Source organism: Haliotis cracherodii, unplaced genomic scaffold, assembly GCF_022045235.1.
Source record: "Haliotis cracherodii isolate W230 unplaced genomic scaffold, xgHalCrac1.p SCAF_8, whole genome shotgun sequence".
NCBI lineage: Eukaryota > Metazoa > Mollusca > Gastropoda > Lepetellida > Haliotidae > Haliotis > Haliotis cracherodii.
In genome coordinates this window covers 36,141,393-36,166,300 of record NW_027266341.1, presented here as the reverse complement: position 1 = coordinate 36,166,300, position 24,908 = coordinate 36,141,393, and the positions used below count along the sequence as shown (strand labels likewise).

At 41.3% G+C, this 24,908-nt stretch overlaps 2 protein-coding genes across 2 annotated transcripts in view; both read left to right on the top strand.

Moving 5' to 3' along the window:
• The first annotated feature begins 451 nt into the window (after window positions 1-451).
• LOC139449366 (uncharacterized) lies at window positions 452-7,482 on the top strand. Its single transcript, XM_071230707.1, has 5 exons — window positions 452-522; window positions 823-982; window positions 3,585-3,706; window positions 4,377-4,476; window positions 7,347-7,482. The coding sequence occupies exons 1-5, from the start codon at window positions 480-482 to the stop codon at window positions 7,480-7,482; spliced, it is 561 nt and encodes a 186-aa protein (XP_071086808.1). The 5' UTR covers window positions 452-479.
• An 8,567-nt stretch (window positions 7,483-16,049) lies between these two features.
• The window catches only part of LOC139450602 (beta-1,4-mannosyltransferase egh-like), a 29,949-nt gene continuing 21,090 nt past the window's right edge, over window positions 16,050-24,908 (top strand). The window contains exon 1 of the mRNA XM_071232370.1: window positions 16,050-16,125. The gene's annotated coding sequence lies outside the window, so the exon portion shown is untranslated. The remainder of the gene's footprint in view (window positions 16,126-24,908) is intronic.

The window sequence follows — 24,908 nt, the reverse complement described above, 5'->3', positions numbered from 1 at the left end:
GTCAAAGGGAAGTAACTGAAAATCCTGTTTACCATTTGCTAAACACAGTTACTTCCCTTTGTGATAAGGGACACAACTCTTGCTTTGTTGTACGTGATTAGCTCCCTTTGATTGAAGGTACACGCCGTGTGTGAAGTTTAAAGCGAGACACTGTGCGGAGTTAAGGCAAAGGACTCAACACGATTCAAACACGATTACTCCCCTTTGACCAAAAACAAAACAACTACTGATTACCCTGAGGACTTTTCCGATGCGTTTCTTCCATGCCAAATCCATTTTTTAGAAGAAAAAAATCGTATCAATGAGGAGCCCATGTAGTATTGAAGTTCAGGGCATGAGAGGATTCGAGACCAACTCGTGTTTTACTGGGACAAGGTTCTTGCAGGTTACGGAATGGGCCAAGTGATGACGAATGCACGGAGACCATCAACCTCGTATTGATATAGTTTAACCTTGACCTTCCCGTGTATTTTGTAATCATGATCATGGCGACTGCTTACTTGTTGATGACGTTTCTTTCAGGTGAGTTCAGAAAGCCGTTTTACTGGCGATGCTCCTGCCAATGTATTACATTGAAGCACATTGCGGCAAATAACTAAACGATATGGGACATTTATGGATGTCAACAATCTTAATATTCAGTTTTAATATCCTTACATCATCAGTGATACGTCTTTGCCGCCTGTGACTAAATACAACCTACTGCAAACCTAACTGTATATGTAAGGGGGAGTTTCTCGCAATGTTTCTTAAGGTTACTCATACATCCGCTCTTCGGAACATGCGAGGAGAGCCTGACTAAGACACCTTTGTTTTGTTCAGTTGCACACTGCAGCAAACACACAACAATGACCGCAGACAGCGACAAGTGTGAAGCCAAGTCAGTAAAGTGCGCCAACATGACGGAGGTTGTACACATCATATTCATGAATGGAGACTTCAGGTCCATTGTGTCGGACGAGAAACTGCGGCTAGATTGCAGGTGCGTTAGCTTGTAATACAGACCTATAGCTTCTACTTGGGCCAAGACATTACTAATCGCTGGAAGTGAACATACTGGTTTTTCTACAGAAAATTATCGACGAGAGCTGAAGTAGTTTGAGCCTCTAAATTTTAAAGAATTTGCTTTTTGTTGTCAGTAGCCTTATATTTCAGGGCCCCGTTCCACAAAGCCATCTTAGCGCTAAGGTGGTCGTAACTACCCTGGCCCACGACAATCATAGCGCTAAAATCGCTTTGTGGAACGGTGCCCTGAAGCTTTACCACTTAAAACAAAATAAATTAATGAAAGAATGTACATCGGAAGATATACACTATCTCACATATTCCTAGGGCAAATGGATGGTGCTGGTATTTACACGAATAGGTGCATTATTAACACAAGATATATAAATATATATTCATCATCAATCAGCATTAGAAATTGGCACTAGTCCTGTAGTCCTTGCCAAACTACCCAGTAGGTATCACAAGGACTAGTAGAACTATGCCCATTTTCAGGCTTTTGCAATATGGGACAAACAAAATGTTAGTTTCTACTGCTGTCAACTATGTACAAAAGTAAGAACTATTGCTATGCAACTTATATAAACTGGGGATAAAAATCCAATACCTTTTCTCAAAATTAGATATTTACATGACAGAATATTAATGATATGCTTCCCCAAGTACCCTGGTTCATAATTCCAAATTGTATTTTAACTTAGCCCCAGAATGGTACGAGCATATCATTACCTTCCAGAAGTTCAATTTGAACATAAATTTCAACCTTCACTTAGTCAATGAGGGAAGAGGAATGGAGAAGAATTCATTTCGATCATTTGTAAAATATTCAAAGTGTAAAAATACATGTCGGTCCTAATCAAAGGCATGCCTGGCATATTTAGAACATTCCCTTGATGTAATGGGTCTCAAGACACCTGAGACCATGATAAGTTTGTGCTAGTTTCAATAGTAAATGTAGTTTTGAGTGAATGACCTGTACCTGTGTTTCGACTGATCTTTCCCATACAAGGATATAGCATCACAATTCTTCTCCATTCAATTTTGCAAGGAAATATTCCAGTACTGATACAGTTCAAAATGACATTTTTAAGGTTATGATTTACATATAGTTAATATCACTGTGCCACATATGCTAGTGCAAGCTTTTGGGTGAGTTGAGGTGAAATGGGGCTTAAGGTCACGTCCAAGATTATTGCACTTTTGGAGGTGCGTGCGTGCGTGTGTGCGTGTGTGTGTTTGTACTAGTCCGCACTAATGCCGACTTTATAGTGCTAGCCCACCATGTCACAGTTTAACATGAATACCCCACTCAGACACAGTATACTGACTCCGAGATGACCAGTCCTAGTTTTACCCCCTAATGCCGAGCCCCAGGCAGGATAACAACATGTACCATCTTTTAATGTTTTTATATTTGACGCCGCCATGTCAAACCCCGGACTTGCAACTTTCTGGCCAACTTTACCACAAGACCATGGAGGCTGTCGCTACTTTTGATATGGACATTGACAGAGGCTAAGAATGCACATATAATATGTTTCATAGCAGAGTTGCAGCCTGTCAGTGTCCACATTCCAAGATTCGCTATGGTTGAATTGGTTGACGACTTTTGGTCAAGACCTTGAATGACTCTGGCAAACTGCAGTTTAATTTTATTAACACCATGGCTTTTTAACAGTGTATCACAGATCCCTGTCATAGATTAATTGCTGCTACATCGATTCCTTCATATTGATTTTTGTCTGTTCGCGACCTTATCAAGTTTTAATGATGGAGTATTATATGAAGCAATCATAAAATACCACGACCGAGAATATTAATTTGTTTTGAGAAAAAAATCCGCGTTTAATCAGTTTTACACAAAGTTCATAAAATATGTAATAATGAAATAGATATATTGATTCTTAGAGACTTTTCTTTTCGATAATAAAGATTCAAATTTGCTGGGTATTTTCACTTCTACAAATTGACACAAAAATCGTCAGCATTTATGAGTTGAAAGATGGAAAATTAGATGGATGACAACTCCATTTTTTTTTACTGTAAAGGCAACGTTTTGGTATAGGTCCTTATACCATTGCTTGACAATCTATACCTCAGTAAATAAAAGAAGTTGTGATCCATAAATTGTGTCTACTTTGCCAGTGGAATTTGCTGTAGAGATAAATCTTGTTTCAGAGGTTCAATCATTCACTCCCTGCCTCTCTCCAACATGATTAGCATTTCACAATGGACGTTTTGTCCCAAACTGTATTCTAGAGACACGCCCTGACAAGCACAAGTGTGGCAAGATAGTAATCAGGCAGTCCTATTTTTAAACTGAACTGAACTTATTTCATTTAATGTTTCTGTTATATTACATAATTATATAATTAGGGAGCAACCAATTGAATTTCGGAGATGGGTGTCTATAAAATGGAGCAAGCCCCTGTTTTAATTAAATATGATTACACATGACAGATTGTGTACCCCTTTTCTTGCAGAAATGTTTCCAAAGAGTACAGTTTGATATTTTTATAAATATATAAATAAATATACAAATAAGAAAATGTTGCCCCAAACTGTTTCGGTTTCTGCAGTGATGAGTACAGAGAGGATGTGCAGCTGTGCACCAAGCACGTTAGGTCAGAGTGTGGGGACGAGGACAACCACCTCCGTCTGTTTGAGTTCGCCTACGACTACATCTGCAACAGGAAACATGGTAAGTCTTTTACCCGCCCACTCACACATTTCCTCCATCAAGAGCTCGGCTGTCGCCTGTTTTATGTCCCAAAGGGTAATAGTGGTTGGCAGTGTCAGCTTCGATTCAGGAGTACAATGACCCACTCTGTGGGGCTTCTTGGCTAGAACTGATCGAAGCAGCCTACACTGGTCGCAGGATCGGTGGTCAGGCTCAGAGACTTGGCTGACTGCTAGTCATGGACCCCGACTTGTGTAGCGTTGCTCATACTATCAGTCACTGGTTTGGCAGGTTCAGACTCAATTATTTACAGACCCCCATGATATAACCAGAATATAACGCCAGGTAGCCAACTAGCCGGTTGGTGCAGGTGCCTTTTCAACAGGACAGCGTGAACTTTTTAGCCTCACATGCCTGCTTGGGTTGTGTACTTCCTTGGAAGCCCAGCATGACAATCGAGTGTGAACTTTTGCACTGACATGTGTAAAAATAATGAAGCGTGTTGAGCATGCCCCTGGGGAAACATAGCCAACATAAATGGCCTTATTATTAATTTATTTGTTAATTATATTCATCCATGTCGTCTGAGCCCATTTTTGTTTGTTCTAAAAATAGCATGTAAGCGTTACTTTTCTCTCAGCCAGATGTAGTTCAGATCTACCAATAAAACACATTTTTGATACAATTGTAGATTTCATTGAGGCTGAGGAATGTATACACAGCAAAGACTTCACGAACGTCTTACTCCACTGTGTTAAGGAAAACACCAAAGGTGAAGCGGGCATGTGCAGGTAGGTGTGAGTGACTGACGTGAAGTTGAAGGAGGGAGCATCCATTTGGTTTTTTTCTTTGGGTGGCAGTGTGTGTGTTGGAGAACAATCTATTTTTCCCAATCTGTATCCAACAAACGTTATATACTGAGAACCATCAAACAATCAGTTCATCCTTATTATTAACACAAACATTTGGACGTTTGGGTATTTTCCACAACAAAACAACACAAACTATTCATTATATTCACCACGACCAAGAAACTCATTTTTGGCATTTCTGAGCAAACAAAACTTTGAAACAAAATCAAATGGATGCTCCCTAAATTGACAGGATGATAGAGGCGAACTTGGCTGTCTGTAGATTGATGAGAATTCAAATAATGAATCGCAGTGAGTCTTTTAATTAATGATGCAGTAATCCAAACCCTTGTAATCCAAACCCACGACAACGGCAGTTAGAGTGCTTCAACATTTGTCCACCGCTCCCAGAATGTTTCGAAATTTGTTCCTGGAAAAGAATCAGCAGAACGAAATGGTGCTGTCACATATCGTGGTACAAAAACTAAGTTTTATGCAGCAGACACAAAACTGAAAGAAAAGTTTTTATGAAACATGTTATGCTCGCTACCATTGTCTGTGTCGTGGGGCTTGGTAGTGCTGTGTCAGCAGATTTCTGTTGCGTGATACCGTGATACCTGGTGATTCAGGCAGTGTGGATAAGATGTTTTTTCTGAACAAGATACCAAATTTAGAATTTATGCAACTACACTGAAATGAAAACCTACATAATTTTTATCTTTAAATACATAAACTGATGACACACTTGTCCTCGCGAATCTTGTGATACTCTCGCGACTGTCATGCAGTCATATTCGTCCTTAAGTAGTTAGCAATGATTGATTTCATTCCTAACATCAGTGTCAAGTCGCAGTTTTATTGCTTTCTACCATGAGCATAATAATAGTTACCGTATTTCCTCTATTTAAAGCAGAACCTCCAATGCACGCTTGCCTCTAGTGACACCGGGTCTCTGATACTGTGATATGTTGCAAGTCAGGTCATGCTACGGCTGAACAAAGATATGAGGACATCCCATTACGGGTCATGTCACAGCGACATTCCATCCGACCAATCAGAGAGTCGCTTACCAGATCGGAAAGTGATAGTTGAAATGTGTTTTTTAATCATGTCACCTTGGAAAGGTTAACACTGTTATTCCGAACGAGTTATGGACTGTACGACTGATTCTGCTTGTCGGCTCGCTTCAATTGGATAACGGACTTTTCCGTAGCCCGTGGTAAGTACTGCCAATCTCGGCCATCTATTAGATATTCCCGAATTTTCTTTCGTTCAGTTTTCAAATATTTAATAGAGAAGATTTTCAAAGCGTAGTCTGAAATTGAAGTCGCTACTTTGAAACTAGTGCCGTAAAGCTCGAGAAAAGTTGCTTATTTATTGGCTAATGTCGACTTCCTGTTAGTCATTTCATTGGCCGGTCAAAGTAGACATGTTATAGGATGTCCTCGGATCTTTGTTTTGAGGTAGCGAGCACTAAAATCTGATTTAATGCGATTGTGATATGTTGGTGATTGATAATGACCGTTTCCTGCAAATGCACCCATCGTATGGCCAGAATTTGGGATTAAAGTGGTGAGTTAAACTGCCACTGAGCCAGCTTCACATAGAAGAGACACCGGGCTCTGATAGACGCCGGGTCAACGGCTTGCATGAAATTAATAGACGCTCGGGCGTCCTATAGATAAAATACGGTACATTAGATCTCGTCATTTTTCAGCGGCAATATTGACGATGAGATGTAAAATTGTAACTCACTCAAATTAGATTGTGAAAGACGCTGTTGTATTCGAGGCGCGAGTGAGTGGGTGGCTAGGGTCTTGCGCCGCCTATTAGGGTTGGGGGCACCAATTAATTGGCTTCAACCATGTATCCACGAGAGGCCCGTTCCACTGAGCGATCTTAACGCTACAACTGTTGTAAATCATGGCTGTTATGATCGTCTTAGCGCTGAGATCGGATTGTGGATCGGGTTCGGGGTCCTCTGCGTGACGAACAGAAGCTTTAACCTCTGGGTTGCTGCCCTGTGGCCACTTAACACAGCCGAGCAAGAAGTAATGCAGCTGATATTGCGGGATGCTATGGACTAGTATTGTCACCAGTCACATACGTTTAGCCTTATTGGCTGTACATTCTATTCATTTAACACGGGGATCTATATCATATCAAACCCGTGAAGATCCGTGTTGGAATTGGTCTTAGGAAACCCATACTTGTCATAACAGGCGACTAACATGATCAGGTGGATTGTCTGGTCCAGACTCGATTATTTAAAGACCGCTGTCATAGCTGAAATATTGCAGCATTTACAACAAACAAAAAATATCATATCAAGAGATGCAATGGTAAATTACGAGCGATTTTAGATTTCCGAATGTGTTTGTCGTGAAGGATATTGAATTTAAAACGTTCAGTAAAAATTGAGTGAATAACTTGTACAACCTTCGACACTTCCACACAGTGGCTCAGTCACTCATTGTCTCTTCCACCTGATATAAGCTTAGCACTTTTATGCCCCCAGTCACCCCGACACTATTCTAAGTAAAACCTCTTGCATCTTTTATCTTTCAGTTTGTCTTTCAGTTTGTTCTGGTCTTTCAGCTTGGTATACCTGAAAAACAAAATCTACAAACCTAGTTTCTTTATTTTGTATATCATTCTTATTCTGACCAGGTGCTTTGGGCACACAATTTAATGTTGAGTTATCTCCCTTTAGAGGTACAAAAACGTGGAACGCAATGCGAAATGTAATTGCCGATACGCTCCTTTGAACAACTCGACTATATTTCAACGCAGGTTTGTGTTACTTTCAGCGACTATCCAGCCTGCATAAAACGCAGACTCTCTCGGTCTAAGGACTGTTCACCCGAGGACGCGAGGACCATAGGAGGATTGTTGAGAGGTGCAATGAAAAGAAAACACCCGCACTGCCAGCACCTGCCGGACTAACTGTACAGATTCTGCTGCATGTGATGGAAATAAAACGTCTCGTTTATTTTGTAAGTGTCATTTATGAGTGAGTGAGTTGAGTTTGACATCCAGTTGAACTATGTGCCCGTTATCATTAGGGTATTTTATCAGCTGAATGTCAGAGGAAAGCCAAAGGTTCAGCAGGTTATAAAACATAATAAGACGCGCACAGTTACAGTTGTAAAACCCAGCACTATAATCAGGGCTATACTGATTATAGGATAAACAGTTAAATCATTGAACTTGTTGTTACCCTGCCTGACGCTCGGCATTAAGGGCTAAAACAAGGACTGGTCGGCTCGGAGTCAGTATACTGTGTCTGAGTGGGTTAAGAACAAGAGTTATACCGCGGCATTATATCTTAGTGGTCTAGCACCATAAAACCGGCATTATTCCGCATTAGTACCACACACACACGCCCCACTATATGAGTGCTGTAATCTTGAACGCGAAGTCAAACCCTTTTGTGTTAATTGTGACAATGAATAGATTGTTTGATAGTTCTCACTAGATAAATAGTTTGATAGATGCAACTGGAAAAAAATAGATTGTTCTGAAAAATGTTCCCTACAGATGAAGAGGATGCCACCTTAAGCAGTCGCATAACTATCTCATCCTACCGGATACCCAATCAATGTTGTGTGAACAGAAGTATATTTGGAACCAAGTCACTTGCCTAAAGAGCCAACCACAAGTGCTACACGTGTTTCAGTGAGGGCAGGGCCAAAGCCCAAGAAACTCAAAGAGTTAAGGTGCCAAACACTTTTACCCATGCAGTTACTCTTCGCGACCAGCGTTGCTTTACTTGACCTGATTTGTGAAATGAACCCGATGACAGGACCACGTGCCACCACCACGTGGTGATCCGCAACGTTCTCTTTCGTTAAAAGCAGTTTTGCAGATGTATTCATTCAGCATATATCATGGGGTGTTTGTTGTTTATTTGTGTACAGAGAACGGTAATTATGAAGGCTTAAAAGAGTCCTTTGGCAATTACGTCATTTCACCCATATCACTCTCACTATTGGCGGGTCAAATTAGTCGGGTTTATAACTGCGAAAAACGACTAATGACGTCGTGACATCACAGAGCTCTAATACATCCGGGTCAGGCTGAGGTCACTGTCCAGTTGGTGAACCACACATGCTTTTTTATAGCTTGGCCATATTGCGTCTGACCACACAATGTCATGCATGTTCCCTGTGTTTTCTTTACTCTGTAGGACGAACATTAGACTGCTGGGAATAATCTGTAAGTTGATTAATGGAGACAAAACATCAGTATGATCAAACCAATACCAAACTCGCCAAGAAACACATCTGAGTTAAACTTAAATGATATGATCAGTGAGCATTCACTCTGATGTCGGATTTGAAAGCCTTAACACTGTAGTGTAAGGGGGGTTGTAGAACAAGCCACCCGTGAAGACCCGGGGTAGAATAGGTCTTCAGCAACCCACGCTTGCCGTTAAGGCGACTTTGCTTGTCGTAAGAGGCGACTAACGGGATCGGGTGGTCAGACTCGCTGACATGGTTAAAGCATGTCATCGTGTCCCAATTGTGTAGATCGATGCTCATGATGTCAGTCACTGGATTATCTGGTCCAGACTCTATTATATACAGACCACCGTTACCTAGCTGGAATATTGCTGAGTGCGGCGTTAAACAACAATCAAACAAAATGTAGTACAAGCAGGGGCATGTGTTTGACTTTTTTTTTAATGTGTTTGTTTTTGTTGAACGCAAGATCCCATCTTATAAGAGGACGGCATGTAAATACACTAGATAAACCAGTGATTGATATTATGAGCAACGTCCCACACCATCAAGGAAGATGACCGGAATCAAACTAGTCATCAAGCCTAACCTACCGATCTGTTAAGTCAACCCCAAGCATAGGATGCTGGAGACGCGGAATCCACACTGTGTCTTGGAAATCGCCCCTGACAGTAACTGATGATTTCTGATGAATGTGACCCACCTGTACCCGTAGAGTTGCAGTTTTGTGTCGTGTCCACCATGTTCTGACGCGTTACAAAATATTGGAAATGTGGATGACTATAAGTGCCTATGCTGGATCAACGTTCTTGTGACCAAAACCACAACCAGGTCTTAAGTGTTCGTCATTTTAGACTTCCATCCCATGTTCTGATTTAATAGAAGTACTACTCAAAGCGACTATACTTGTCGCAAGAGGCGACTAACGGGATCGGGTGGTCAGGCTTGCTGACTTGGTTGATGCATGTCATCGATTCCAATTGTGTGGATCGACGCTCATGTTATCAATCACTGGATTGTCTGGTCCAGACTCGATTAATTTCAGACCACCGTCATATAGCTGAAATATTGCTGAGTGCGGCGTTAAACAACAAACAAACAAAACTACTCAAAGCGAGCATTTTGTTTCTCTTGGCTGGTATTGTGTGCAACCCCCAGTTACTAAACTGATGACGCTGGGATATCTTGCAGGAAGCTGAGGTACCCTAAGTCCCCATGATCCCCAGCGAGGTGGCAATGCTTTGGTTACTGGTGACACAGGGGCTTTTAACGCAAAACGTAGCAGGACGATATATACGGCGACTAACGGGGTCACGATACGATACGATATTAAAGGATAGTACTATGACCCCGTTTGTGACCGTATCAACATTCTCGCTACATTCCTGAAATAGTCCCAATGGGACACTGTCTCACACTCACAAAGCGGAGTTAATCCAACTTAAAGACTTGAGCAGGGGGCTTCACAAGAAACATCTCTACTTCCTGGTGGCATCTGTTAAGTGTCAAATTGCCGGTAAAAACGTACTTCGAGTGTCTGTGAACTAAGAATGCCTGCGGATACAGATTCACATGTCAGCTCCGTGTTATGACACTCGCTCTTACTCCACGCATCCGTGCAGAGAGTGAGTATGGTTTTACGCCGATTTTAGCAATATTCCAGCGACATTAAGGCGGGGGTCACCAGACTTCACACGTTGTACCCATGTGGGGAATAGAACACGGGTCTTTGGCGTGAAGAGAAACATATTTAACCACTAGGCTACCCCACCGCCCTAGGCTTCATTAAAGTAAACCCAATCTCACTTTTCCCCCGATAAAAATATTTTTCAAATTGATCAAATATCCTAAAAAATCAAACATGACTGAGTATATTTCATAAATCAATAATAGCATTCGACCTCGATCCGTATATTGTCGAATAGCCTAATTCCAAAGTGTAATAATGTAGTCTCATTTACAGAAAGGAAACATTTCTTCAGTTCGAAAGTAATTTCCATCCAATCTCGTACTTTCCCCAATGATACATTTTCCAACCAGCGAACGACACAATCCACGCAGATCGAGTGAGTGAGTTAAACACCGCTTTGAACAATATTCCAGTTATATCACAGCGTGTCAGCTAAATTTGGGAGGAAAGCCCGAAGTGATACAGTTCTCAGACGTTTACACCCTGGTGAAACCCACGAGCACGGGGATGGTGCGGACAAACCTAGAACCAACCGGGGCGAACTGGGATTCAAATCCACGATCGTATGTTCCTGGCGTGCCTAAGCCTAAACCTTTGACGAATGAGTAACCCATGCCCCAATTGATCAAGAATTCTCTTAACCATTTAATTTACATATGTGGATCAACATTAGCAACATACTGTTCCTACACACGTGTCTATTCTCCAGATCCATGGCGCCAAAGGAAGTAGACGAACAAGAGGAACATGATCTTGAAACAAACGTCACAAACTCGACCAGATTTCTATCGTGGGCTATAGCTGATGGTGTATCACTTTGGTAGACGTGATATTTTATCACGTTATTTTGGCTGTCAATACAGCTTTGAAAAAGTGTAATTAAAGTTTTCTACATTTTTTTAACCTTGGCGCTGAGTTCCCTTCACCGGTTTCTGCAGCTAATCGCGAGCCCCAGACGTGTGTACGGGGGTGGTCTGAAGAGGCCCCTTTGCTGTATGACATAACCTCCATCTCAGCTTCTCCTCCTACACAGCGCATTCCGGATTCTTTTAAATAAAAGCGACAAAACCCATTCTATAATCAAAAGTAATTACTCCCTTAATCCGATTCCATTAGGCGATTCCGACTATATCATGAGCATATGTTCATGAATCCCTATCAAATAGTGATGATACCATGTGTTCGCGAAAAGGTAAGCTAATTTAATTCAACTTAAATGGGGAAGTTTAACCAAATTAAACCTTTGCCTGTCACATGTGTCTGATTACAGACACACTCATTGTTAAGTATTTTGTAGGAAACTGTTTCGTGGTGTTATCGATCAGTTTGAGCTACACAGTTGGTTATGCCCATGCGAGGCTGTAGAACGCCAAGCCATGTTATCCGGTAGTCCTCCCTTCCCCTGAGTTCACACCATGGCGTGTTCTTGCATAAACTACCCTCCCAACGTTGCGTTTCTATGCATAACCCAAACCAACCAACAATTTGAAATTCAGCGTATGTTTCACGCTGATAATTATTGTACAGTTTTATAACTGTATATTTCACTTTGATAATCATTGTACAGGATTAAGATTCAAGCATTATTGCCCTCCACATATGTTGTGTTAAGTTAATACTTTTGCGGTTTCGTTTAAGAACGCGAATACTATTGTTTGATAACGTTTGTCAGGTATATTTGATTATTATAATGGATAAATGGTTCGAGGACAATATTTATTTTCCTCTTGGCGGAAGGTCTGGGGTTCGATCCCCGGCCGCGTCATACCAAAATACGTTAAAAGATGGTACTTGTTGTTACCCTGTCTGGTGCTCGGCATTAAGGGGCTAAGAAAAGGACTGGTCGGCTCGGAGTCAGTATACTGTGTCTGAGTGGGGTATTCAAGTGAAACTGCGGCATGGTATCTCAGTGAGCTAGCACGATGAATCGGCATCAGTTCAAGCAGAGACACACACGTGCATGCACGTCGCTATTTAAGTGCAATAATCTTTGACGCGACATTAAACCCAATTTCACCTCACCTCACCTTATTCTCCTCTCGCCTACACTGTTAGTTGTGTTTTTAGGATGCTTTGGATATTTTTGTATCACAAAGTGATGATGTACGATCAGCATGTACGATAACAACTTGACGGCTACCCTGTTCGGGGGAACGCACTTTATACCCTTCGTGAATGCCGTCTACCAAAGATGAGGCCATTATAGAATTTGAAAAGCCAACATGGTTTCTTTATTCTCGGGTGTCTGTAATGTCAAGGATTTCAATTCCTAAAGGGAATTTTGCTGGCATCAGAACTGAATGGTCGTGTCTGGGTTATTCATTCGTGTTTGCTGGTCCAAGAATAGCTAAACATGACGCGCTGTATGGTGCCTTACGTCGATGTTGCAGTCAGTGTTTGATAAATATCGATAACGCTTCTACTTGAAACAGTTCATACAGGACGTACGTTTCATTTATATGTACAACAGAATGGAAGCGGTGAGGTGAGGTGAAATGGGGTTTAATGTCGCGTCCAAGATTATTGCACTTATATAGCGAAGTATATGCACATGTGTGTGTTTGTGTGTGTTTGGTAGCTTCTACTAGTCCTACAGACTGATGCTGATTTATAGTGCTAGCCCACTGAGATACCATGCCGCAGTTTCACTTGAATACCCCACTCAGACACAGTATACTGACTCCGAGTCGACCAGTCCTTTTCTTAGCCCCTTAATGCCGAGCACCAGACAGGGTAACAAGTACCATCTTTTAACGTCTTTTGATATGACGCGGCCGGGGTTCGAACCCCGGACTTTCTGCTCTCCGGGCGGACGCTCTGCCACTATACCACGGAGGCGTCCAAAGAACTAGCAGATAACACTGTCATATTTTATAAAAAATAACAAATTATGAAAATACAACGTTGCACGAAAGATCCTGATCATGTTCATCCGGGTGTCAGTTAAGAATTGACCTTCACTTTGCGTGAGTTCATTGGAGTATGAACCTTCAGAGAGGGAGGGCCAAACTGTATCAACGTCGGAGCTTACGTTCATACAATGTTTGGCCCTCACTCTACAATGTTTGGCCCTCCCTCTATGAAGGTTCATACTCCAATGAACTCACACAAAGTGAAAGTCAATTCTTAAAACAAATTATATCACTATTTTTACCTCAAAGGACGTAGATCTATACACAATTATATTTAGTACCTGTGACTTCATGTTTACACTGACAGCCATACAACAACCAGCTGTATCGTGGAATAAAATAGTTCCTCAAAACGAGAAGTGACATGAGCTTATGTATGCTCAATAGGGACAACGTTTGTAGTTTCTGTAAACAAATGTACTCAAAGATGGGAAAGGTCTGTTAAGAACTACCTCGGTAAGTCAGTCAAAATGACAGCGCGGCCGCGATACAGCTGGCTGTTGTGTGGCTAGCAGTGTAAACATGACTTCTCATAGACACGCCAGAAACCTGTGATTGTAGGTTGGAATCCCTGTTCGCCCCGATTAGTTTTCACGGTTTGTCAGCACCATACCCGTGCTCGTGGGTTTCAACATACGACTGAGACCTGCTGCTTTAATTCGGGCTTCCCTCTCACATTAATCTGACACGCCGTGATATTATGACTGGCATGCTGTTCAAAGTGGCTTTAGAACCAACTCCCTCTTAAATAGACACGACTTAGTTCAAGTTACAGTCTGGACAAAACAAACGATTACACTTGTTGCATGGAGACAACATCTGAATATTTGAGAAATCAGTAATCATTAGGTCATTATTTACAAACGCCATCTTTATTTTATGACTGAAGTATTCGAGAGGCTATCGCTACTAGCTATAGCTTTGTAATTAATTAAAAGTTGTGGTTTTCATGACCACTTCCCCTGGCTATACCTTTGAGTTCAATGAATGAGAGAGACGAGTGAATTTATGTGGGCAGTATTCCAGCTATATCAGTCTGGTAGGGAAAAAACCCTCTTGGGCAGGCCAGATATTGTATATAATTACCCAAAAGGGTAGAATGACCGTGTGCATTGACCCTACGATATGTGCACGTGCATTTTAGCGATTCTCAATGCTGATTGGTCAGTTGAAGTCACATGACGTCACAGTGCCTCATTGTTGAGAAGTGATACTCCAGTTATTATACAGTTCATCGCTGACAGGTTTTTATTGAAACTTAATATATTTATTATAAATGTCTATGTCACGATATGCCTTAAATATTGCAGATGTCACGTTAATTTCAACTCACTCACTCATTGATGAGAAAAATACGAAATGTCATCCATTGTTCACAAATCACAAATTGATTACGTCACGTCAACTGAACAATAGGGAAGTTTTCTTCACGTTCTCTCTTAAAATGTCAGTGAGTAGCCTACATGAAACTCAAAAGTATGGATTATCGGTTCCTCCTGAATGAATACCAAAGGCCCTGGATTAACACAGTTCATTCGGATAGATTAAACGTTAGTCCTCTTAGCTCGTTCTTTTTCTCTAATTACTGGTAATTTACTGCTGTATCTTGTTAATGCTAATAGAAAAAGGCTCTCTTTGAGAACTTTTATATGACAGGAGAATTACCAGACACTTATTAAAGGTGAGGTGAAATAGGGTTTAACGTCGCGTCCAAGATTATTGCACTTAATATTGCTACGTGCATGCACGTGTGTGTGTGTCGGCTTGTACTTGTCCGAACTGATGCCGATTTCACAGTACTGACCAACTGAGATACCAGGCCGCACTTTAACACCCAGACACAGAATACTGACTCCAAGCCGATCAGTCCTTGTTTTAGACCCTAAATCCCGAACCCCAGGCAGGGTATCAACAAGTAACATGTTTTAATGTCTTTTGGTATGATGAGACCCGACCTTCCGTTCTCCGGGCGGACGTTCTACCACTAGACCACTTGGGCGGTACTTTTTAAAGGGAGAAAAATATGGAGATGAAGGCCATAGCTATAGGGATAAATTGAATGGGCTACCTCTATCATTTCAAAAGTTAACACGATCTACTTCCAAGCGATTTCGTCATATCAGCATTTATTGTATGTATTTCGATAGTTGGTGATAGCAGGGAAGCCTCGTGGTTAATTGTCACGACGATAACACGGGTTCTGTTCCAAGATGGGTATAATGTGTGACATCTAATCTTGTGTCCTCCCCAAGATATACTGCTGGCGTATTCTCAAATGGGGCGTAAAACATCACTTAATCAAAACATGGAACTGTGTCAAAACACATCTCGTTCCCAGACACAATTACTACACTGCCTTTGCAATACTGAACTATATTTTTCATAGAACGGAATCGGGTGATCTCATAGCGCCAGGCTATTCTTGGCACCACGGAGCTCGTGCGGCGCATGCTAGCTGGGCAAAATACGTGCACGCAAACCACATCTCTCAGCCCACACCATGTTTACAATGTGACATTTTCTGTCCCTGCAGAAATACTCGTTGCCAAATAATCTTGCATACTTGGGCAACGCGGGATTTTACTGGGCGCTCCGTGCTCAAACACAAGACATCGATTGTTTTAGATCTTTCAACCGCCCTTGAGAGTGCGGCACATCACAAGCGATATCATCCAATGCGAGCGGTCATGCGATGGAATCGTAACTTATCAGACGTCAACAGACAGCTGACACAGAAAGTAAGGTAGGTTAACCTCAGGTAAAATATTAATTAGAGAATTGTTCTGGTCATACGATATCGTATGGTGTACATTTTAACCACGTCGACTTCATGTTACGTTGACCACGTTTCGTGTTATCTCGCCCTGTGACAAGGGTTAGACTAGGGTATTGATCTTTACGTTTTCTGGCGTTTGTGGACTATTTGCCGAGTAATGATAAAATGTTTATGTGATAAGTCCGTTGCTGTAAAGTCTTTTACCCACTGGTTAAATGTCATGAAGAGACACGCATTATTCAAAGCAGATAATGAACGAATAGAACTGCAAAGCAATGCATTTATAGAATACATTGATTTTTTTTAACTTTTAAAGAACATGTTTCTTTGAAAATTACGATGCTAAGTAGCATATAGCATTGTATAGTTCGTTTTTGCATGTTGTTTTGTGTGTGTAATGAATCAACACTTTCATTGCCCTGTCGAAAGAGGCCGATCTGGCTACAGCTTTGTTCGCAAGTCGACCCTCTTCCTGTTTCCTGTTTCCTAGACTGTTTGTAGTCTGCATTGTTAAAAGTAATGTTCAACAAAGTTTCATTGGTGCGCATTTGTTTCCCCTGGAATAAAACACCATAAGCGATAGAACTGTATTGGTTTTCAGTTAGCTATACTTAGTGCCAGTAGGCTACGTTTATCGAAAGTTGGTTCAGTTGGAATGCTTTAGAATGAGTACAAACGTTTTGGCAGAATTATTTCGGGGACTTGCGACGTAAGTGGGTGATGGTACGTTTATTTGAACAACGACATTACAGAAACACCATGGTGTCCGCACCATACCCTTTGTGAAAAAATAGTAAAAGTCTATGACCCGCATTTCTTCCGACATTCCTTCACTAAACTTCGTGATATAATTGAAATATAGTGGGGGGAAAAAATCATTTGGTAATATTTCATTTTCTGTTTCCCATCCAGTTCTTCCGGACTATTTTGATGGAGATCGTCCAAAGGAATTAATAAACCCTCGTTTTTTTCTGGGCGGTTTCTTCTGATTAAAAATGATTCATTGTTTTGGAGGCGATCGATGACTCTTGAAAATATAGCGCAAACTTAATGTTTTGTGGAAAATGTCTTGGCAAGGACAAGGCGCAGTCTATATAAGCCCCCACGTTTCAACCCAGCTGTTATTTTCGTTTTTGTAACGGTTTCTTAACCCTGTCGACCTCACACAAACAAACATGCGTCTTTCTCAAATAAAAAGGGTCTCTTTGTCGGTTGGTGTAATATTTGAATACCTAGGGATTTGTCGTTTACTTGGCGATGCTAAGCGGCAAACATTCAATGGTGGATTTCTTCCCATGAACACAAACTACTACCGAGCGTCGTATTATTCTGCACATACTGCACAGAATATACACCCACAGATAAATCTATAGGCCAGTGTAAAGACTAATAGTAGTAGTAGGGAAAATGCGTCGTCGTTTGTTTCCAACCAAAATGTTTTAAAACCCTTAATGTATTGTACAGGGCGTGCAACTGAATAAACCAGGTTACCGAACTTGACCACAGATCCATTTGGCCGCCAATTTCGAGCATAGGATGCTGATGACCCATTTTTAACCAAAATTGTGTAAAAATGCGAGTGAGTGAATGTTGTTAAACGCCACAGTCAGCAAAAGTAAGCAATATTCCAGCTTTTCCACGGCGGTTTGTAAATAATCGAGTCAGACAAACCAATAGCTGATAGCATGGACACCACCTAGGTAATCGGGAGATGAAACCCACCAAGTCACAGAGCCTGATGATGAATTATACACTCCCAACTTCAAGGCAAAATAAATTTGGTCCGGTCCAATGAGACACATTTTTTCCTGATGTGTTTTATTCAGTTTCAAGCAGACACATAAAGGGTGCATAGTAGGCCTAGATCGCTTCAGATATTTGTTCACCTAATCTGTTTAGTCCAGACTCAATTATTCACAAACCGCCGATATACTTGTAATATCGCTGACTGTGGCGTAAAACAGTGTTCACACACTAACGCCCTCGCCAGTGAATGGACGAAGCAGGCCAACAACAATCCACGCCTCCAAGTACGTCATCACCCACACATTGCCACCACCCCCATTAAAGTCTAGCCTACCCACCAATACTATTGAGAGAACATATGCGAAGCTGCCCCGGGAATACCCACGGGGGTCATTGGAGTAAACGAGACCCGAACCTAATTGAAAAAAATCCGGAGGCATCTTTGCCCTTTAATTTTGCCGCGTTTATAATGTCTAGGTACAAGACATCCATTACACTCGAGACTCTCAATCACTGTCACTGTGTGTTCTCATCCTTGAGGGCTGCGTGGGCCACGTTTTGAACATGATTCCAAACCACAATACAAACGATTCAAGCACGTGTCGTTAGCGTCCAGTGAGCGTCTCTATGCTCCAAATGATCAAATGATGGAAGCGCTCATTGATTCTCTGACTCCCTGAACTGTGGTGGCAGAGTGCATGGAGCCTCGGACATGGGACCGTTGTTCGTGTGGTACAGATCTTCAGGTCGTCAAATGCGTTCCTGGGTGGTACTGCTTTGATTGGTTTGCTTGTTGTTGCCGCATTCATCAGTATCCCAGCTACATGACGGCGGTTTGTAAATAATCGAGTCTGGACCAGACAATCCAGTGATTGACGTCATGAGCATCGATCTAGACAATTGGGATACGATGACATGCATCAACCAAATCAGATATCCTGGCTGAGGATGTTTGTTTGTTTGCTTTGTATGATATCTGATATATGATGCATACAGTTAAGTCTCGCCTTGTTACACATTGTCATCACAGGCATGTTGTTTTGAGAATTCACATTATATGTTTAAGTACGATCAGACTTTTGGCACAGACTAAAAGATTATTTAATCTAAATCTGAATAATACTTCATACAAGTATGTATGTGTGCATGGTCGTGGATGACTACAGGTATGGATGTACAGTTGTGGATGGCTACAGGTATGTATGTATGGTTGTAGATGGCTACAGGTATGCATGTATGGATGTTGATGGCTACAGGTGTTTGTGTGGTTGAGGGTGGCTACAGGTATGTATGGTTGTGGATGGCAACAGCTATACATAGTTGTGGATGGCTACATGTATGTGTGTATGTATGGTTGTCGATGGCTACAGGTATGTATGTATGGATGTTGATGGCTACAGGTGTTTGTGTGGTTGTGGATGGCTACAGGTATGCATAGTCGTGGATGGCTACAGGTATGGGTGTACAGTTGTGGATGGCTACAGGTATGTATGTATCGTTGTGGATGGCAACAGGTATGCATAGTTGTGGATGGCTACATATATGCATGTATGATTGTCGATGGCTACAGGTATGTATGTATGTATGGATGTTGATGGATACAGGTGTTTGTGTGGTTGTGGATGGCTACATGTGTGTATGTATGTATGGTTCATGGCTACAGGTGCGTGTGTATGGTTGTGCATGGCTACAGGTATGTATGTATGTATGGTTGTTCATGGCTACAGGTGTGTGTGTATGGCTGTGGATGGCTATTGGTATGTATGGTTGTGGATGGATACTTGTATGCATAGTTGTGGATGACTACAGGTATGTATGTATGTATGTTGATGGCTACAGGTTTGTATTTATAGTTTTGGATGGCTACATGTATGTATTTGTAGTTGTGGATGGCTACATGTATGTATTTGTAGTTGTGGATGGCTACATGTATGTATCGTTGTGGATGACTACAGTTGTGTATAGTTGTGGAAGGCTACAGGTATGTATGGGTGGTTGTGGGTGGCTAAAGGTATGTATGTATGGTTGTTGATGGCTACAGGTATGCATAGTTATGTATGTATGTATGTATGGTTGTATGGTTGTATGTATGGTTGTATGGTTGTCGATGGCTACAGGTATGTATGTATGTATGGATGTTGATGGCTACAGGTGTTTATGTGGTTGTGGATGGCTACAGGTATGTATGGATGGTTGTCGATGGCTACAGGTATGTATGTATGGTTGTCGATGGCTACATGTATGTATGTATGGATGTTGATGGCTACAGGTATGTATGTATGGATGTTGATGGCTACAGGTGTTTGTGTGGTTGTGGATGGCTACAGGTATGCATAGTCGTGGATGGCTACAGGTATGGATGTAAAGTTGTGGATGGCTACAGGTATGTATGTATGGTTGTAGATGGCTACAGGTATGCATGTATGGATGTTGATGGCTACAAGTGTTTGTGTGGTTGTGGATGGCTACAGGTATGTATGGTTGTCAATGGCTACAGGTATGTATGTATGGATGTTGATGGCTACAGGTGTTTGTGTGGTTGTGGATGGCTACAGGTATGCATAGTTGTGGATGGCTACAGGTATGTATGTATGGTTGTGGATGGCTACAGGTAAGTATGTATGGATGTTGATGGCTACAGGTGTTTGTGTGATTGTGGATGGCTACAGGTATGTATGGTTGTCAATGGCTACAGGTATGTATGTATGGATGTTGATGGCTACAAGTGTTTGTGTGGTTGTGGATGGCTACAGGTATGCATAGTTGTGGATGGCTACAGGTATGTATGTATGGTTGTGGATGGCTACAGATAAGTATGTATGGATGTTGATGGCTATAGGTATTTGTATGGTTGTGGATGGCTACAGGTATGTATAGTTGTGGATGGCAACAAGTATGCATAGTTGTGGATGGCTACATGTATGTATGTATGTATGGTTGTCGATGGCTACATGTATGTATGTATGTATGTTTGTATGTATGTTGATGACTACAGGTATATATGTGTGGTTGTGGATGGCTAAAGGTATGTTTGTATGGTTGTTGATGGCTACAGGTATGTATGTATGGTTGTTGATGGCTACAGGTGCATGTGTGGTTGTGATGGCTACAGGTATGTTTTGTTGTGGATTGCTACAGGTATGTATCGTTGTGAATGGCTACATGTATGTATTTGTAGTTGTGGATGACTACAGGTATGTATGGTTGTGTATGGCTACTTGTTTGTATGTGTGGTAGTGGATGGCTACAGGTATGTAGCGTTGTGGATTGCTACTTGTATGTATGTGTGGTAGTGGATAGCTACAGGTATGTATCATTGTGGGTGGCTACAGGTATGTATTTGTACTTGTGGATGACTACAGGTATGTATGTGTGGTAGTGGATGGCTACAGGTATGTATTTGTACTTGTGGATGGCTACAGGTATGTATGGTTGTGTATGACTACAAGTATGTATGGTTGCGGATGGCTACAGGTATGTATGGTTGTGGATGACTACAGGTAAGTATTTGTAGTTGTAGATGACTACAGGTATATATTGTTGTTGATGGCTACAGGTATGTAATTGTACTTGTGGATGGCTACAGGTATGTATTTGTAGTTGTAGTTGGTTTTGGATGGCTACAGGTATGTATGGTTGTGGATGGTTACAGGTATGTATGGTTGTGAATGGCTACATATATGTATTTGTAGTTGTGGATGGCTACAGGTAAGTTTGTGTGGTTGTGGATGGCTATAGGTATGTATGTGTGGCTGTGGATGGCTACAGGTATGTATACTTGTGGATGGCTACTTGTATGTGCGGTTGTGGATGGCTACAGGTATGTATGGTAGTGGTTGGCTACATGTATGTATGGTTTGTGGATGGCTATTTGTACTTGTGGATTGCTACAGGTATGCATGGCTGTTGATGGCTACAGGTATGTATTTGAACTTGTGGATGGCTACAGGTATGTATAGTTGTGGAAGGCTACAGGTATGTATGGTTGTAGATTGCTACAGGTATGTATAGTTGTGGATGGCTACAGGTATGTATTTGTAGTTGCGGATGGCTACATGTATGTATTTTTTGTTGTGGATGGCTACATGTATGTATAGTTGTGGAAGGCTACAGGTATGTATGATTGTGGATGGCTACAGGTATGTATTTGTAGTTGGTGATGGCTACAGGTATGTATGTGTGGTTGAGAATGGCTACAGGTATGTATTTGTAGTTGTGGATGGCTAAATGTATGTATAGTTGTGGAAGGCTATAGGTATGTATTGTTGTTGATCTCTACAGGTATGTATTTGTAATTGTGGATGGCTAAATGTATGTATAGTTGTGGAAGGCTATAGGTATGTATTGTTGTTGATCTCTACAGGTATGTATTTGTAGTTGTGGATGGCTACATATATGTATGTGTTGTTGTGAATGGCTACAGGTATGTATGTGTGGTTGTGAATGGCTACAGGTATGTATTTGTAGTTGTGGATGGCTACAGGTGTGTATGGTTGTGGGTGGCTACAGGTATGTATTTGTACTTATGGGTGGCTACAGGTATGTTTGTGTGGTTGTGGATGGCTACAGGTATGCATAGTTGTGGATGGCTACAGGTCTGCATTTTTGTGGATGGCTACAGGTATGCATAGCTGTGGATGGCTTCAGGTATGTATGTGTTGTTGTTGATGGCTACAGGTGTGTATTTGTAGTTGTGGATGGCTACAGGTATGTATCGTTGTGGATGACTACAGGTGTGTATAGTTGTGGAAGGCTACAGGTATGTATTTGTAGTTGTGGATGGCTACAGGTATTGATGTTTGTGGATGGCTACAGTTATGTATTTGTAGTTGTTGATAGCTATAGGTACACCACTGCCTAGAAGTTCAAGGCCCTAACACGCGTTGAGAACGCGTGTAACACGCATGTGATACGGGTGCTCAACGGATTGCACAAGGGTTGAGCACCCGTTGAACCCGCATGTGCAATGGGTGTGCAGCGCGTGTGCAACCCGTTGTGCACGCGTGGGTCACTCGTTGCACATGCGTGTGACATGCATGTAACACGGGATCAGGTTTCAGTTGAATTTGACAAATGTATCAAATGAATAGTGAGATAAAACAAAATAGTGAGATGTGAATCTTGAGTTATTGAGGAGCCATTGATCTGTGTTCACCAGACCATAAACACAAGGTCGGCCCGTCTTAATTAGTGTTCGGCTGCTGGACTTTTATGGCATGGCCCATTCCACGAGAGTCCAGTCTAGCCATTGGGACAAGCCGACAGTAGAACAGTAGTGAATTTAGATGCGAGTTTATTGCTAGGGGAACACCGAAATGACACGATTGTCGCGGGTTGGTAAATGTTCGCTATTAATGAAGTCATTGTTTGTGAATTGCGGACATATTCGTTTAAGGTTTTGCCAACAGGAGTCATTCCAGGTGATTGCAAATATTACGCGTTTCGTACGCCAAATATATGCTTTAGATTGTACAACTATGATAGAGATGTCACCACTACTAATGTCTTATTTTTTCACGTAGGGATATGTCCCATTTCCCCACTCCTCACTTTCTGTTTTGTATTTTGTAAGAATTAATAAGAGAAAGTTTTGTGTGGGATTCTAATATGTATCACTAATTCTAAGAGAAGATTGGTAATGAATATGAAGAGCCATGTTGTCTGACTTTGATAGAATTTGAGATCTTCACAATCACCGGGTGTGACCATGTACACAGAATATCGTTAGGGTTTATGATGTTAACATTTGCCCAATGACCATAATGAGTATTGCAAGGGATACCGAAGGTAACAGTTTATTATTAGAGGAAATTGGTTAAGGGTAATCCTTTTCACGTTGATGGAAGGAAGCCACTCAACCAGGTGGTGACAATGGTAATGCGCAAGGCTCGGAATCGCGAAAAGATCATTAGAGATATTGATATATATATGTAGACAATTAAGATTTTGTAATCAGTGTAATCTAGATCTTATTGAAGATGAATATCACTTCCTGTTAATATTCCACACATGTGATAACCTAAGAAGTATATACTTCAAAAGAGAGCTTTTTGTGAATCCAAGTATCCACAAATTTGTCACTCTAATATCTTCAGTTAAATTTGATGTTATACGCAATTTGTCAATATATATGTATCATGCGATGTCAGTTAGAAATTAGTTTATGTTGTAAACCGCTTCCTAAATGATGCATACTACTGGCCTGTTGCCTAACAGTTTTGTACGAATAAATTATCGATCTATCGAACTGAAAAAGTTAAAAAGACCAATAAAGTTAAGACATCGTCGGCAGGCGGTGAAGATGTCAACTGTTTGGTGTGACACCACGCCCTGCTACACCTGTACAGTGTCTTAAAGTGTGAGCTTACATCAGTGTTAACTGCTTTCAGTGAGTCGAGGTCTAATTCTGTGGTTCGTTAAGTTTAGATTTGATGATAATGCGCCTATGACTGAACGAGGCAGAGACGAGAATCAATTCGTATCTTCCTAAAAGTTGTCGCTTATTCCCAGGCGTTTGCGTGTGCTAGAACGAATTCTGTTAGCTTTTATTACCATTTACAAATCTGTAATATCCAACAAAAAGAAAGTGGTGCTTGCCTTTTGTGTTACAATCAAGCATTGAAGGGACGGGGAAAGCCAGACTCAATCAGTACACGTGACGTACCTCCCAAACGTGCTATACAGAGTTATTGTATCTGTGTAATTGGCCTGTCCTCATTTCGCCTACACCTCATTTCGCCTACACCTCAATTTGCCTACACCTTATCAAAACAAATTTACAGCTGACTGCACATAAGTCAAGTGCTGTGTTACCTCTAAAATAATTAACTGACCCAAAAGATGGTTAAACAGATAAGACAATCTTGAAGCTTCATACATTGTTTAATAGCTGATATTTACATTATGCAGTAATAATAATAATGACTCATGATTACTGTAGCTTTAGTACATATCCAGCGTCATCAAGAAATTGCATTACAGTTTTTCTTCCACTAAGACCCTGT